General features: G+C 38.9%; 1 protein-coding gene across 11 annotated transcripts in view; it reads right to left on the bottom strand.

The window, feature by feature from the left end:
• Positions 1-17,773, bottom strand: part of SCN8A (sodium voltage-gated channel alpha subunit 8) — an 87,648-nt gene that overhangs the window by 27,133 nt on the left and 42,742 nt on the right. For 4 of the 11 annotated variants that reach the window (XM_058171552.1, XM_058171559.1, XM_058171553.1 and 1 more), the window contains exons 11-17: positions 17,087-17,446; positions 13,269-13,404; positions 12,258-12,496; positions 9,898-10,071; positions 8,407-8,763; positions 3,410-3,880; positions 2,577-2,694 (exon numbers count right to left, since the gene is read on the bottom strand). In XM_058171552.1, coding sequence (XP_058027535.1) covers positions 2,577-2,694; positions 3,410-3,880; positions 8,407-8,763; positions 9,898-10,071; positions 12,258-12,496; positions 13,269-13,404; positions 17,087-17,446 — 1,855 coding nt within the window. Of the gene's footprint in view, positions 1-2,576; positions 2,695-3,409; positions 3,881-8,406; positions 8,764-9,897; positions 10,072-12,257; positions 12,497-13,268; positions 13,405-13,872; positions 13,879-15,197; positions 15,201-17,037; positions 17,447-17,773 lie in introns of all 11 variants that reach the window. The other 7 variants (XM_058171555.1, XM_058171554.1, XM_058171549.1 and 4 more) reach the window with 4 other exon arrangements.

Below are 17,773 nucleotides of genomic sequence, written 5' to 3'. Positions count from 1 at the left end.
CTTTGTTGTGGTCTCTGTGCATTACTCATATGAGTGATGCATCTATGCAAAACCCTTGTCCTGTTTATTTAGAGCTGAAGCAGATTGTGAGAAGCACACTGCCAAATAAATCGTTCAGCTTCGGGATAGTTTGGACTGAGATTGCGGTGATCCAACCGAGATGACAGAGACACGTCTTGTTGATGTTATTTGGGATGAGTTTGATTCTGTGGCTCTCGAGGACGTGGACAGGTTGCTGGGGAGGTTGCATGCAACTACATGTTTACTGGACCCGTGTCCTTCCTGGTTAGTGCTGGCTGCTCAGGAAGTGACACGAGGCTGGCTCCAGGGGATTATAAATGCTTCTTTGGTGGAAGGGGTTTTCCCCGCCGCCTTGAAAGAGGCGGTGGTGAGACCCCTCCTCAAGAAGCCTTCCCTGGACCCAGCTATTTTGGGAAATTATCGTCCAGTCTCCAACCTTCGCTTTGTGGCGAAGGTTGTAGAGGGCATGGTTGCATGGCAGCTCCCCCAGCACCTGGAGGAAACTGTCTATCTAGACCCGTTCCAGTCCGGCTTCCGACCCAGTTATAGCACGGAGACGGCTTTGCTCGCATTGGTGGATGACCTCTGGAGGGCCAGGGACAGGGGTTGCTCCTCTGCCTTGGTCCTATTAGACCTCTCAGCGGCTTTTGATACCATCGACCATGGTATCCTGCTGCGCCGGTTGGAGGGATTGGGAGTGGGGGGCACCGTTTATCGGTGGTTCTCCTCCTATCTCTCCAACCGGTCACAGACGGTGTTGACGGGGGGGCAGAGGTCGTCCTCGAGGTGCCTCACTTGTGGGGTGCCTCAGGGGTCGATTCTCTCGCCTACCCTGTTCAACATCTATATGAAGCCGCTGGGTGAGGTCATCAGTGGTTTTGGGGTGAGTTATCATCTGTATGCTGATGATACTCAGCTGTACTTTTCCACCCCGGACCATCCCAACGAAGCGGTCGAAGTGCTGTCCCGGTGCCTGGAAGCTGTACGGGTCTGGATGGGGAGAAACAGACTCAAGATCAATCCCTCCAAGACTGAGTGGCTGTGGATGCCGGGACCCCGGTACAGTCAGCTGCATCCGCGGCTGACTGTTGGGGGCGAGTTAGTGGCCCCAAAGGAGGTGGTTCGCAACTTGGGCATCCTCCTGGATGGACGGCTGTCCTTTGATGAACATCTGGCGGCCATCTCCAGGAGGGCCTTTTACCAAGTTCGCTTGGTCCGCCAGTTGCGTCCCTTCCTTGACCGGGATGCCTTATGCACGGTCACTCACGCTCTGGTTACATCTAGGTTGGATTACTGCAATGCTCTCTACATGGGGCTGCTCTTGAGGTGCACCCGGAGGCTACAGTTAGTCCAGAATGCGGCTGCGCGAGTGGTAACGGGAGCCGCCCGTGGCTCCCACATAACACCACTACTCCGTAGCCTGCACTGGCTTCCTGTGGTTTTTCGGGTGCGCTTCAAGATTTTGGTTACCATCTTTAAAGCGCTCCATGGCTTAGGACCCGGGGACTTACAAGACCGCCTGCTGTTACCTTATGCCTCTCACCGACCCGTACGCTCTCACAGAGAGGATCTCCTCAGGGTGCCGTCCGCCAAACAGTGTCGGCTGGCGGCCCCCAGGAGTAGGGCCTTCTCTGTGGGGGCACCGACGCTCTGGAACGAACTTCCCCCTGGCTTACATCAAGTGCCTAATCGTCGGACCTTCCGTCGTGAGCTAAAAACACACCTATTTATTCAAGCGGGACTGGCATAATAGTGTTAAATTTTAATTTGGGGTTTTATTAATATTTCTAAAATTTTAAAACTAAATTTTAATTATCAGCCTTTTTGTAATTTGCTATGTTTTAAATGTTTTAATTGTATATATTTCATGTTTTACCTTGGCTGTACACCGCCCTGAGTCCTTCGGGAGAAGGGCGGTATAAAAATTTAATAAAATAAAAAAATAAATAAATAAATGTGCATGATCTTTATTCCAGAAGGACTCACAGTTCAGTCATTTTGTGCAGTTCCTCTGCTCCACTAACTCCAATGTTGGCGGTTCTCTACATGGCCCCAGCCTTCGACCTTTGCTCACCACAATTGTCATGATACAATATTCAGCCTTGAACAAATAAATCTTTCAGCCATGCATTTTGGGAAGCCACTTTTCATCAAGTCTATCATAGAGGGTGTGTACCTGCTCATCACCATGTGATAAACTTGCAACTTAGCCCTATCTTCAACATATAGAGGCCATAGTGAAGAAAAAGTTCCTTGCCCATAACTATTATCCTTTGAACAGTTTTTTTGTATATTTCCACAGCCCAACCACCTTCTCTCTTTCAGTTGTTTGTTTTGGTAAGTTTGTCCTGAAATTCCTATTGTATCAAGAAAAGTAGAGCAGAAACTGTACCCAAGAACATATGCAGAAGAGAGTTGTTGTATGAGCTGCCATGTAAATGCCCACCAAAGCCCCCGCACTGTATTATGATATTTGGACTTTGCAGCAAATGAAAAATGATGAATTCTTCCCATTGTCCTAAGGATTTTTACATATACCCCATATTTAGTATCACCTTCAGTGAAGCATGCATCAGGATCCAAGTACTCTTCTGGTGCTTCCACAGGTACCTCTTCTGCCTCTGGCTTTATATCTATGGTGCTCCCCTCTGATGAGCTTGTATCATCCAGCTTCTGGAATAAAAACGATAGCAAGAACATCAGGTAAGATTCTTTATAGAAACAAAACAAGAATATTCTGGGGACACAAAATGAAATCTTAAAAGAAGCGACTGAGGGAACAAGAATGATTAGCCTTGAGAAAATTGAGAGGAAAAGCCGAGAGGGATGATAAAATAAGCCCTAGGTCAACCTGTATTAGACAAATTAATAAAACAGACTTTCATTTTTCTGAAGCAGTGTGTCACTCAGTATTAACAGTATTATGTTTTCTTGTCTTACTTCCTCAAAACACCTGGTTTTCAGATTGAGGAAACTGATTCTGTCCTGAACAGCATAGCCAGGAAAAGATGCAAATAGGAATTTAATTATCTACCAGCTTCTGCATTTCCCAAATGTATCTTTGATTTGCTCCAGCTGGTCTTTCCTTTAATTCCTATGAGTGACATATTAATACTGTAGAAAACATTTCATTATTTTAAGATGCATTTTTCCAAATAGGGCTAACAACACAAAATTTATGGGCATCTGCTGATTGCCAGGCTCTGTGCTATAGCCATCAGCTCCCATTATGCATCACAACAATCTAGCGCTCTGATCAAAACATCAATCTGTTTCATTGTGAAGCTTTGTTCTCTAGCCACAAGTCCTCATTTGTTACCCCTGGAATACAAATCGCTACCCCAGATGATGGCATGACAACATGGTTTGAGCGAGCATTGGGTCATACCTCTTTGCTGCCGTCAGGGTCAGTGTCACTGCTGAAATCTTCTGTGTTGAGGTTCTCAAAGTCAGACTCACCCACAGCAATGGGAACACGGACAGTGAGGTGAGGGTTGTTGATGAATGACATGTGGTCTTCATCAATGATGTACTTCTCTACACTGCTGCCAATGCCACTGGTGGTGCCATTCCCATTCTTCTGATAATCAATCTCCCGATTGATATCTGCTCCTGTATGGTTAGCGATGCAGTTCATCTTCTTGTCATACAGCTCATCCAGTGGCTTAACTTCATCTGCCTCCCTCTGCTTGAAGTGCGTCTGCACAAATTCATGCACTTTAATCTTTGTCCAAGCGATTCCCTTCTTGATCCGGATGACAGAGATCTGCAAGTTGTTCATCTCACCATCATCATCACTGGCTGCAAGGTTGTCTGCACTAAAAGAGCTCAGCAACAAGGCCAAGAACAGATTCAGCACCTGAATGAGCAGAAAAGGCAGATCAGGGCAATGCTTCTTAACAAACTTTTTGGACAATTGCTGCATTTGACCCACAAAAAACACTGTTTTCACCTGGCAGTGGAAGGAAAAGTGAGACAGCTTTGCTGGGAACCAAATTGCCTGTAGGCTCCTCCGATAATAGCAGTAAAACAACAATAATTCTCTGATAACTGCTAAGTAAGAATGAATTTGCTGATTGATTCTTCTTTCCCTTTTTCATTTTGTAATTCTGTGCCACACATATATATGGTATGTGTATGTGCATGCATATCTCTCTGTGTGTGTGTACATAAACACTCCTATAATACAATAAATTTTTAAGTACCTATTCTTACACACGCACATTATATACATAGTATATCTCTTTGAATGTATTTCATTCATTCACGCATTCAATTATGTATTCATTCATTCTTATAAAAAAGCAGTAGTAAAAAAAAAAACCCTGTGAAATTAATAGAAACTGTCTGGTGCAGCATGAAATCCTATTGATTAGAGACAGCAACTGCATCATAAACCCCAACATTTGGAATTATATATTTTCTCTGTTGTTTTTTTTTGCCATCCTTGAAAGACTTCAATTTTGGTTACAGGATGAATGTGACCAAATTTTTAATTAATTTTTTCTCCCCACCACCATACTTTTGCATAGTAGGTTGCGAAACATTTTGAATTCAAGGGCAAAAAGATGCTTCTTATTGTGCAGGGTACAAACATGGCCTCTATCTGTAACTCCTTGAAACAACTGGCTCTTTTCCTAGAATAGTAAAATCTTTCCTTGGAATCGGAAGCATGGCACAGCTGTAATTCATACATATTCCTTTTTTTCTATTTTCAACTCATTCAAGATAATGATGCTAGTAAAAGCATCTCAAGAAGCAATGCAGAAAGAAAGCAAATTGAAGAGAGGGTGTTTATATAGATATTCAATGCAATTTGCAGAAGGATCCCCAAATGTATTCTATTCAACATTTGAATAGTTGGGTGAGCTACCTTGTTTCTCCTAATAACGCTGGAAAATTAGCATTGGAACCATTCTTAAATCTAACATATTTAATAGGGAATTAAGCATGTTATTTGATTCCCCCATTTTAAAATACAGTACATAATTGCATCTCCTCAAGTGAAGAGACCTGCCTCATCACAAGGGTGGGGTGGGGGTGGGTGGGGGGTGTCCCTAGGAAGGTTGAATAAGAAAATTGGGTGTGTATTCCAAAAGAATATAATCCCAGCAGGGTAATCTATGGCTGAATATCATTGCAGCTGCCAGCTAAAGCAAACAGAACTCTTTATTTGATAGCAGTGATATAGGAGGATGTGAGGCAGATGATCAGTTTTGTGAGAATAGCAAAGACATAAATTCATACTGCATGAAAGAAGGCAATGGTAAACCTCTCCTCTATTTTTTACCACAAAAACATATGGATGGTCAGTATACACATATATTGACAATATAATGCCGGGGCATAGGCCCTTCAGTTGAGATGGCACTCAAAATGCTACTGAGGAAAAAGTTGAGGATCTTTCAGAGACTAATTAAGTTTATAATGGGACCCTGGAATGTAAGTTTGAACATGGTAAAGCTCAATATAATGAACAATAAAATCAATAGACTACACATTAAAATGTGGGCATCAGTAAATTGAAGTGGATTAGAACTGGACCCTTTCAGTCAGAAAATAATATAGTTCAGTTCACAAAAAACTTAAAAGGAACAGCATTGATTTCAACCTCAGAAAGGGTATGCACGTGGCTACAATGCGGTCAATAATATAACTTAGACTTCGTAGACAACCAGTTAATATGATGATTATCCAAGTTGATGCTCCAAACACTGGTGCATAAGATGTTTAATGTGTTTTATGATCAAATTCAATCTGAAATCAACAGATCAGGCAAACAAGAGACTGAAGTACCAAAGTTGGAAATCTTAAGAAAGAAATGTAATTGGATTGTAAGACTTAGGAAACAGAAATGAAGCAGGAGAATGACATCATTCAAACAACCAAAATAATGCTTATAAGCATGGTCATCATCAGATATCACATACAGACAAATTTATATTGGTGCACGGAGGTTAAAAAGCTCAGTTGTAATAGCAAAAACATAGCCAGGATCTGATTGTGGAGCAAGTTATCATGTGTAAGTTCTATGTCAAGATGAAGTGGGAGAAGAAAATCAACCAGTATCCACAAAATAATCTTGAACATCTATTCACAATTCTCAAAGAGAATATCAGCAATCAGATCAGAATCTTGAATCTCATTGATACAGAATAAGGAGACTGTGGAATGAAGTCCAATGGGCTGTTAAGAATGACTGTGAACAGAGGTTGCCAAAGATGAAGAAACAGAAGAAAGGAAACTGGGTGTCAGAACAAACAGTGGAAATTGACAAGAAGAGAAGCCAAACTAAAAAAATACAAGATGGAAGGATTTAACAGACATAAAAAATTAAGAAAAAATGTATAAATAAAAATTAAATTTAAAAAAAGAAAAATAAGGAAAGTCTTCCAAATAATATTCAAATTGGAAGGAGGTCCCAACTTTGTGGTAGTACACCACAGGATGCTATGGACAAATATTCAACTCCCAAGGTACCTTACAAAATATTCCCTACTTACAAAAATCTCTAACACCAGATAAAGTTAGACAAGTACTTCAATCATACCGGGTCATAAGGTTGCAGAAATTGATATCATATCCACAAAAATAAGGCAAGCAACAGATGAACAATCAATACAGATTTTAACCACACTATACCAGCAAATCTGGAGAATGATATATTGGCCAACAAACTGGGTCAGTTTAGATACCCTCTACTCAAGAAAGGAGTCTTAACAGCACGTGCAAAAATAGGATGAAGACTAAATATAAAGAAGAAAAGAATGTCAAAAAGTACAGCAACCAGCCTTATATCTAATAGTGAAGACACTAAGATGGCAAATAACTTCTGCTGTTTAAGTTCATTTATCCACAGTAGAGGAATTATTAATCAAGAAGTATGCCACGTGAGCGGAATAGCAATGACGGCTTTGAAAAAAGATACTTAGGTGCTCTGATGTGTCTTTAGCCAGAAAAATCAGAATTGTGCAGACAATGTCTTTTACTGTAACATCCTATAGAAATTTGAAATTAGAAACAGTGTAGAAATAATTTTAACTTTATGGAGCTTCACTGTTGGAAAAGACTCCTGATAACAGCATGGATAGCCAATAAAATAAACAAATGAATCATAGAGCAAACAAATCCAGAATTCCCCCTGAGGTACAAATGACCAGACTTGAATTACATTTTGGATATATTATACAAAGACTTAGCTGTCTTGTGAAACCTAAAATGCTGAGAAAGATGGAAGGGAAAAGAAAAAGAACAACCAACAGCAAGATAAATGGACTTGATCACAGTGGCACCATAAGAAGATCTGAAGAACCAGATTGGGGACAGATTGTCCTGGAGAAAATCTATTTATGTGGTTGCTAAGAATCAACACCTACTTGATAGAACATAATCAGTTAGTCAGTCAGTCAATCTAAACTTATTAGTTTATTCTCGGTGGCATCCATTTGTGTCATTTTAGATACTGCTCTTCTTAAAGAAGCTTTTGTAAAAAAATAAAAAAGGCAAACATGGATTCAAGAGAAAAGATAAAACAAGTAACTGTAAAATTAGCCAGATAAAGTGAGTTTTTATGTGAAAATTAGATCTCAAGCCCCCAATACTTTTTGTCATCGTTCCTGATAAATAACTCTGGAGAATGTGAACGCTTTCACAGTGTTTGTGAATGAGCTGTCTTAATGAAAACATTTAATACAGGAATAAATTTGTATAGCTTGGAGGGGAAGAATAAAACATGTAGAGTAGTAAAATGTTCATTTGCTAAAAAGACATGAATATTAAAAAAGTTGTATGCAGTTTGAAAAGATGGAATGCTTTCCAACATTCATATTTTAAAAATATTAATCATACTATGGGACCAGCGTTATGGAACATACAAACATATGAAATGTACTATGGGACCAGCATTCTCCTTGTCATAAATAATACAAGGGTTTTGGTTTTTTTGCTCTAATGTCCTCCAATTCCATACCATTTCATTAAGTAATATCACACACACACACACACACACACACACACACACACACACACACACACATATATGGGCAACATTGCTAAGTCCATTATTACCCAAAACCTCTTGCTAGTTCAGATTCAAAAACTGGATTTAGCATTCATGGGCAGTAAGGACTCAAATATCATGATAGGTCTTCCCTTTGGAAGCCTTCTTTAGAAGCTTTTTTTTGGGGGGGGGGGTTTAATATGGGAGCTGTAATTTAAATTTCTCACAATATCCCAGAATGATGTTACTGGTGAGAAATGGATACCTACATGAGTAGCTCAGTCCCATTACATAGAACCCCTAGTCTTCTAGCTGAATGACAAATTGGATTATTACAAGACAGCCATTCACTTCCCACTTAAAAAGAACCATAGATATTTACTGACCACCAGATTTCCAATGACCATCACCATCATGAAGACAATAAGGCACATTGCTTGTCCTGCCACTTCCATACAGTCCCACATAGTTTCAATCCATTCTCCACATAGTACACGGAAGACGATAAGGAAAGAGTGGAAGAAGTCATGCATATGCCATCGTGGAAGTTCACAGTCAGGGCTGATTTTGCAGACACATTCCTTGTAGTTCTTGCCAAAAAGCTGCATCCCCACTACAGCAAATATGAAAACAATGATGGCCAGCACCAAGGTCAGGTTCCCCAAGGCACCCACTGAATTACCAATGATTTTTATCAGCATGTTCAGAGTTGGCCAGGATTTTGCCAGTTTGAAGACTCTCAGCTGCAAGATGAAGGAGAAAACATACATAATTAAAGTAGGTGGGTTGGTGGGGAGGGACACACATAGAGAAACCAATAAAACAATACTTATAGAAACAGAGGAATCCATTTCAAGAGAGGTCAACTGACTCTCATTAATTAAACACGGGACAGGACACCTCTAGAGAGAAAGAATTATAACTATGAATTTTCAGCTGGAAAGGCTCATCACTAAGCCTTTCAGTCAATCATCATTGTACATTGTGCCAAACATGAAAACATAATTGCAATTTGGGAGTATTCTTTAATCCAATCTTGAGATCCATTTGGCCTTATGGAATGGGAATATTTTTACTCTTCTAGGAATATGCTTCTATATATTACCTATTACCATATAACACTATAAAAGCAATTTTAACAGGCTGTAAAAATACATTTTCCGTCAATTAATTCAGTTTATTTTGATAAACAGTGTGGTTCTTTTTAACTATCGGTATCCTTCTGAAATGTACGTAATGCTAATAATTGCAACAACAACACTTAAGAGACAATCTGGTTTTTCACCACATTGTTTCTTTCCATTTCGCTTAACTATTTTGCTCCTATTCTCTGCATAATAGATAGAATTTTCTCCAATGGACACTCCTTTTCTCTTAGTTTCAATTGCATGTATATTTATAGTGGCCCTCAGATCATTCCCATAGGTGCTACTTGAGAAAGATCAGATACACTTGATATGAAAAATGGAGAGACACGATTTGGGGAATCTTCAGTATTGTTGTTGTATTACCTAAAAACCTGCACTGGTTAGGGACAATCGTAACAATTGCATATTTCTCCATTATTCCACTGGATGAAAAAGTCATCAGTTGGAAAGAGGGCACCATTAAAAGCAACCATGTTTATTTCATTCATCTATGGAAGATTTGAAATGGAGCAATTTAATTGCAGAAACCATAGACAGAAATCACAGAGACTCCCCATCCCCGAACTTGTTTTGGTTGCGAATTAAATCATTTAACAAATTTCAATTTCTCAAGCATCACTAGCATGTAGTAATTTGTTTGCATGGAACCTAACAGCAGTTTCTTATGTTTATATCCAGATAAACATACATTACAGCCAATATTCAATGTGTAAAATAAATAAGAAATACCAATCGGAAAGATCGCAGCACAGAAAGCCCCTCCACATCTGCTAGCATCAGTTCTAGTAAACTGAGTGAGACAATAAATCCATCAAAAATGTTCCACCCTTCTTGAAAATAGTAGTAGGGATCCATTGCTATCAGCTTCAGAAACATTTCAGCTGTAAAAATCCCAGTAAAAACCTGAAAAGAAAGTGTACATTTAAACCGAATTAAAGTAGGTTTGTCAACTTTGAAGGGAAGAAAAAAAAATCCCTAGCTGCAGTTTGATAACAAGACAATTATATTTTCTAGAATTTAAATACTTGTTTCACCGCAAGAAACGTAGAGGAAATTTGCCAAGAATTCTCTGGGGAGCCAATTTGAGGTTTTAATTTTCCAAAGAAATCCCACTGTGGGATGAAGAAGAGAAGCACAGTGGATATTCGACCATCTCTCAAAAGTAAAATAAAATAATATAATAAAAGTAAAATAAACGGCAATACTGGGGACATTGGTTTTTTAAAAAAAAAAACACCATGCAGGGGTTATTCCAGAAGCAGGATGGACCCCCTTCATCAAAAAGCTGTAAATGATTTTGCTATAAATGTGCTGTCCTTCTTAATGGCAAAACATACTGGAAGAAATCCCGTGGTCATCTCATATATTAAAAAATAAAATAAGTACAATCCTGGCCTTTCTTTATCTGATTTGATGAGTATTAAAAAAAATCGCACAATGATCTCATTTAAAACTGTGATGGTCCCAAAATAGCCCTGTGGACAAATAGTATGAAATGAGTTTTGTGGAACCACACATACCTCAATTTTCTGAATTTGTCTAACAAAATATAGCTTTCTAATCTGATGAAGAGGTTGTGAATAATTCAATCACTCTTCTATCTCAATGGCTTCTCTGATTAACTGAAAAACGCCCACACAGCATGAACAAACGAGATGATACCTCCCGCCTACCAGCCATTTGGAAACCCGCCCTTATTGACAAACGAGTCCCTAACACGAGGAATGACACCAGACCCACACTCACGAGGTCCACACAGGATGTCACCACCGCACATCCACCCAGAAAGCAGACCCAAACCCACACTGATCATGAAGCACGACCAAGGACCAGAAGCCAGACCGCAGCTGCAACATTAGCCATTTCAAACCCCTCCAATCCATACATGCAGCAGACTGACACCCACTATGAAGATGTAGCACCACCACAAAGCCAAACAACAGCTATGCAGCTCACCAGCTCAAATCCCCCTGCAACATAGACTAAATTGAGCACAATCAAGCCCCCACCCAAACAGGACACACCCCCAGCCAATCAGAGCACAAAAAACCCTCCATCCAATCAGAGCACAGCCAAGCTCCCACCCAATCAGTTCAAACCCCCACTAGCAGTTAAAAGGAAGAAACAGCTGCGATCACACATTGCTCCCAGAAGTACGAAGCTGAAGCCTGAAGATGACGAATGAGACTTCGTCGAAACGTTGCCAAGACATTTCCAATTTTACACGGGAGAAAACCCGAACAACCAAAGACCTACATACAAACACCCGTGAAAACCTGAGAAAACAAATATATATATATATATATATATAAAGTATAAGCATGAATTGAATACATAAAATGAATACAATTAAAGGGAACATTAGGACAGGGACGGTAGGCACGCTGGTGCTCTTCTGCACGCCCCTTACAGACCTCTTAGGAATGGGGTGAGGTCAACAGTAGACAGTCTTAGGTTAAAATTTTGGGGGTTTGGGGATGAGACCACAGAGTCTGGTAGTGCATTTCAGGCACTAACAACTCTGTTACTGAAGTCATATTTTCTACAATCGGGGATTGGAGCGGCTCACTTTAAGTTTGAATCTATTGTGTACTCGTGTATTGTTGTGGTTGAAGCTGAAGTAGTCATTGACAGGAAGGACATCATAGCAGATGATTTTATGAGCTATTCTCAGGTCATACCGAACGTGGTGTAGTTCTAAATTTTCTAAACCCAGAATTTCAAGTCTGGCGGCATAAGGTATTTTGTTGCGAGCAGAGGAGTGGAGGACTCTTCTTGTGAAATATTTCTGGACGCGCTCAATTGTATTAATGTCCGATATGCAGTGTGGGTTCCAGACAGATGAGCTGTATTTGAGAATTGGTCTAGCAAATGTTTTGTATGCTCTGGTTAGTAGTGTAATCTTACTGGAGAAGAAGTCACGCAAGATTAGGTTTACACATGGTTGTTGTGGGGAAAATAGGGGTATTAGTATCTTTGCCACCTTGAATTACTTATAAAGTAATAAAAGTAATAAAATCTGATAAATAAATACTGTTCTTAATCATTCCATCTGCCACGGGGAAACATTTAGCACAAAAACTGCTTACCAGATTTCCTACAGCCAAGACATGCTCAAATGTTGGGGTCATGGGATGATGTTCCATTGCCATGAAAAGAGTATTTAGAACAATACAGATAGTAATGGCTAAATCCACAAAAGGATCCATGACAATCAGGTTGACAATTTCTTTTAACTTCACCCAGTGTGGGTGGCACTCCCAAATGAGGAAGGTGTTAGCAAATTTGTACCAGCAAGGGGGACATTTTCTTTGGGATTCTTCCAGTTCTATATCGTAACAACAAAATGAGAACCAAGTTAACATGAATGAACAGACAGTTTACTCAAAAATTGAAACTATTCAAAGAAACTTAATGGTAGAACTGACTCATTCTTGATTTTCTGGCTCTGCTACCCCTAATTCAGATTTATAGATTTATTCTTTTTGGATATTAAAAAAAAATCAAAATATGTATAACAATGAGCATGTTAAAAATGGGGCACAAAATACATATGCCCGATAAATCAAAGAATGCATATAAACTGAGACTTGGATGTTGGTTAAACTTCGCAACGTCATAAGACCTGTATACTTTTAATGTTCTTGTATTTATCATGATGTTTTGCTCTGGTTGATTAAGTAGTAATACTAATAATACTAATAATACTAATAATACTAATAATACTAATACTAATAATACTAATAATACTAATAATACTAATACTAATAATACTAATACTAATACTAATACTAATACTAATACTAATAATTTAATTTGTATACCGCCCTTCTCCCGAAGAACTCAGGGCGGTTTACAGCCACAGTAAAATACAAAAATAACACATACAATGCTAAAAACAAACATTAAAAAACTTATTCAATTGGCCCCATTTAAAATACAACATCAACCCTGTAAAACTAATAAAATTTAAAACCCATAAAATCAATTAAAAATTTTAAAAATTCAAGCCAGTCAACAGTAACAGAAAAGGGAATAATCTTTAGAAATATAGTGACCTTATGAACTCGTTGAAATGGATACATTCCTACTACACATACCTTCTACAAGGGTATTTGTTATGACTGTCATTATACTATTGGTTCGATCCTTTCTTCCATATGAAGCATTCAGTTGGTCCATTGACACCAGAAGTGACCCAGTGGCTTTCTTCTTAATCTCTACTTCTGTGGCTGCCTGCAAAATTCATTAATGTTCTTTAAAATGTTACTCTTTAAATAGGCTTTTGCCTGAAAAAATAGAATTTGTTTTCTACTCCTCTATCAGATCTGGATTATATAGAAGATGTTGCTTCCACTGTCAAAATTATCCTGTTTCTTTTCTTGCTGCAGGGAAATCTTTTCCCCTGCAAGAATAAAATTAATTAATGGGAAAACCTGGATCATAAAAAGTATCCATGAGGAAAGATTAAACGATCTTCCTCTTTAGTTCTAGTCAAATTCAGAATCACCAGTTAACAAAAAAATATAAGAAGAATTTTTCAAATTGTGCATACCTAGCTTAATCCTAAATATCATTAGATCAACATTTAGAGTACAATTTTGTATCTATGAAATTAAAGAAAATTAAGTAGGTATAAAGAGAAACATAGAGGATTATATTGTGTTTGTCTCTGGTTGATTCTAGTAGCAACTTAATTTTGACTGGTTCCTTCCATACGTCTCTGGAATTAGAGGCAAATACAACTATACTGTATTACAGATAATTTGATTCATTATTGCATTAAGACAAAAAAAATCATTATCTGTTGCTTAGGGCTACAATACATATGTTGCAGGAATCTACTGTTGATTTGGCGAATATTCAATAGTCCCTAAATGGTTTCTCATATGTAGTGATTAGTTGAACAAAGGCACTGCTTGAGAAGTCCCTGTGCAAGGAAAATATCAGGAAACTGGTATGTAACATAGCAATATATCTCACAATGTTTTTCCATGCATCATGCGGTTGTTAGCAACTTGTAATTTTTGCATGCTGTTAGAGAAATAAATTCTAAAACAACACAGTATACTAACATGCTAACTAGGGAAAAGGGTAGGAACTAAACTGAAATTAATTAGGAAAGGCTTCAAACATTCTCAGGGAGAAATAATTTAATTTAGCTTGCAAGAATTAAAAACATTTGGGATTTCATTTTTTGGGGGTGTGTTTTGGGAAAAAAGAGCTTGGAGTTCACAGACGAGAAGCAAGACCGACGTTATGCACCTCAGTCAAAGACAAAAGAACTTTTTCTTAGTGTTTCTTCTGCCACTGGTGAAGTTTTCACTTTACTTTAGTAGTAAAGTAGCTGTATTACTATAAATTGGAATTGACAAAAAAATGAAGCTTTTAAGAGAGGGAGAGAAGATCTTGATTGGAAAAGGCAACAAAATAAATCCCCTTCTTTCTTTCACTTTTCTAGTTGGGATTCCCGACTCATGTGCCTTTTGTCAGCCTAAATTGCATCTGGATATTAATAATGGTATTTATACCATTGATATAGGGATAATAAACCCTATATCAATGGTATAAACATTTAATAAAAATAATATTTATACCAATAAAGTTTGCTGTGTGCAGGTGATGGATGTATCTGATATTTTCCTTCTCCTTTACTCTTTTTTATTTTTAAATGTATATGTCAATGGGTTGTAATTCCGTGGGTGTATTTTAATCTTCTATATCAGGGGTGTCAAACTCTATTTCATTGAGGGCTGCATCAGGGTTGTGTTTGACCTCTGGAAGCCGGGGTGGGCGTGGCCAGGGTGCGCGTGACCACCTCAACATCATTTATATTGGGGGCACCTGTGGTGGTCCAAGCGCTCTGCCAGTGAAAATGGGCTCCCGAGCTCCGTTTTCAGCTGCCACGGCCTCCTGCAACCCTCTGCCAATGAAAACAGAGCTCGGGAGAGCTGCATGCGGCTCTCCTGAGCTCTGTTCTCACTGGCAGAAGCACCGGGGTGGTGGTCCTTCACTGTTTCCAGGGTAACCCCCTGGGCCAGAGCTAAATACTCTGCAGGTCGGATCCGGCCCCTGGGCTTTGAGTTTGACACCCCTGTTCTATATTTTGTTATATGTATGGGAAATAGCAGAAACATACATGAAATAAAGAAACCTCCTAATATTTCCCCCTAATATTAACAATTTATATTGTTAATATAAATATGTTCTGAATTCTTACTAAGTCTATTTCTATCCACGAAGGAACATGTGTCTTTTAATTAAGAATGGGAGACAATAAATAACAGCTTTTTTTTTTTTAATTGAAAATTTTGCAATTTTACTTTTTAACTCAGCTATCTTAGGCAAAGCTTTCTTTCTTTTTAATAGCCAACATAATTTTGTGTCCTAGAAAAAAACCTCCGTTGATCATCTTTTAAAGGAGATTCTACAGTGTTCTAAATTACAAGAGCTACTATTAGGTGTTGGAATGTGCACCTGCAACAGCAGAGGGGGCATATTTTGCAAACTCAGAGCTGTCCCAGAAAGTGGCCCAGATTAAGAGACTGCATAGTTCTGAGCTGGATGGGGGAAGGGGGAAAGAAGTTCAGGGTAGCATCACCCTACAATCTCTCAAATTGTATCTAGTGGGATAGAAGGTTATAACTTTAGTTTGGCAAGATTCTGACCATTAGGTGCAAGCAAATAAAGGATTAAACTCGATTGGATCTTACTATCTCATCACTGGGATTCAGCCTGAGATATTACGAGTGAAGAGCCACCTGTAGTCTCTATTTTCGCTATGAGAAAATCATCTTTTTTCTCAGTACCCTGAACATTGGAAATAATGCCATTATTTATAGATTACAGAGCAGTGAAGTCTCTGCCCCTCCCCACATCTCACAACCCAACTCAGGATATCTGCAGCCTATATAACTAAAATTTAATTATGGTGCAAGCTTTAATCAGCAACTTACATATAGTGCTCAACTTATCACCATAACAAAGCCATTGAAGTCATTAAGTGGGTTATCACATGATGTTATAACCTTTTTTGAGGTGGTCATTAAGTGAACACCACATAGCTGTTAAGCAAATGCATTTTATCCAATGGACATTTTTTGCCAGAAACCAGAAGTAAATACCAGAAACTGGCAAAAAACAACAACAACCATTGAAAATTATGGTCATGTGATCAAGGAATGCTGCAAACAGCCATACATGCAGGCTGGTTACTAAGCATCAAAATGTGATCGTGTGACCATGTGTTTGTGCTTGCGTATGTGTGTATGTGTGTGCGTAACTATCAGAATTTCAAAATTGGGTCATAGCTAATTTTGTTTCTAGGGGGGAGGGTGTCTGTCACATGGTTGTTAAGCAATAGGTCATTAAGTGAGGACTACCTGTATACAGTATAGGGTCCTGCATTACATTTTATTACAGTCCTCTTGCTTTTTAAACTATAAACTAAAGCGGCTTGAAAAAGGAAATAAACAACTAGTGAGGAAAACATTACACAGAATTAATTCTATTTATACATGTGGAATTTAAAAATATCTCCTCTACCTCATTCATACCCAGATGTTTTTCTAGGTATTTTTTAGATAATTTCACATTTTTGATGTAACAAATAGCACATTTATCAGTATTATATTCCTTTTAAAAAAAATATCTTCCAAGCCATTATTTTTCTTAGAAGTCCGAAGGAAGAGGTAGAAGAAAATGGGAATAGGTAGAAGGAAAAATAAGAATTAAAAGCAGAATAATTTGGAAAGAGGGTTCAGACGATCATATGTCAAACCAATTTCTATTCATTCCATCAGGGATCCATTTGGCGGCATATACAGGAAAGCAGAAAGAAGGGCAGACCGCCATGCCTAGACTATCTACTCACTGACTTCCTTACACTGTCATCAGTAGCTGCCTTATCTATTTTCACCTCAGGCAGAAGACGCCCGCTGGGGATGTTGGAGGTTGGGCCACCGATCAGGGAGACCACACCATTACAGTCCACCGTGCTATTCCGCTTCACATTCCGACGAATGCTGGGAAAAATGCGTGATGACCGGCTTCCTTGGCTATAACCACTGTAACCGCTGTAGCTGCTTTTCCTGTCGTAGCCTCGGATTGGGATGAAGAGTGAGTCCCTCCTGCCCTCGCTCTCTTCCACTGTGCTGTGCTCATCATCGGCAAATTCATTCTCTGACCCAGGATCCCGGAACCCTCTCTTGAAGCTGAAAATGCTGCTTTTGCTGTTGTGTCGAGAGAGATATGGGGATCCTGGAATGCTAAGCAGTGACTGAAAGGGAAAACAAACAAGAAGACAAAATTGGAATTGTGCAACAGAGGCAAGAATCCATAAAGTACCACTACTGAAGGAAATGACATCCTGGATAAAAAAAAAAAAGTTGGAAAGGAAATAAATTCTTCATGAAAATACCTCACAAATAAACTGTTGGTCTGTGGTCAAGCAATTGGGCAATTATTTCAAATCAAATACATGATTTACATCCCACTCCTCTTCTTGTCCCCATTTACTACTTGAACTTGTCATATTACAGATAGTCCTCGATTTATGACCACAATTGAGCCCAAAATTTTTGTTGTTAAGTGATAGTTGTTAAGT

The sequence above is a fragment of the Ahaetulla prasina genome, chromosome 2 (genome assembly GCF_028640845.1).
Source record: "Ahaetulla prasina isolate Xishuangbanna chromosome 2, ASM2864084v1, whole genome shotgun sequence".
NCBI lineage: Eukaryota > Metazoa > Chordata > Lepidosauria > Squamata > Colubridae > Ahaetulla > Ahaetulla prasina.
Note: the sequence above shows the minus strand (reverse complement) of the source record. Positions and strands in the feature narration are given on the sequence as shown.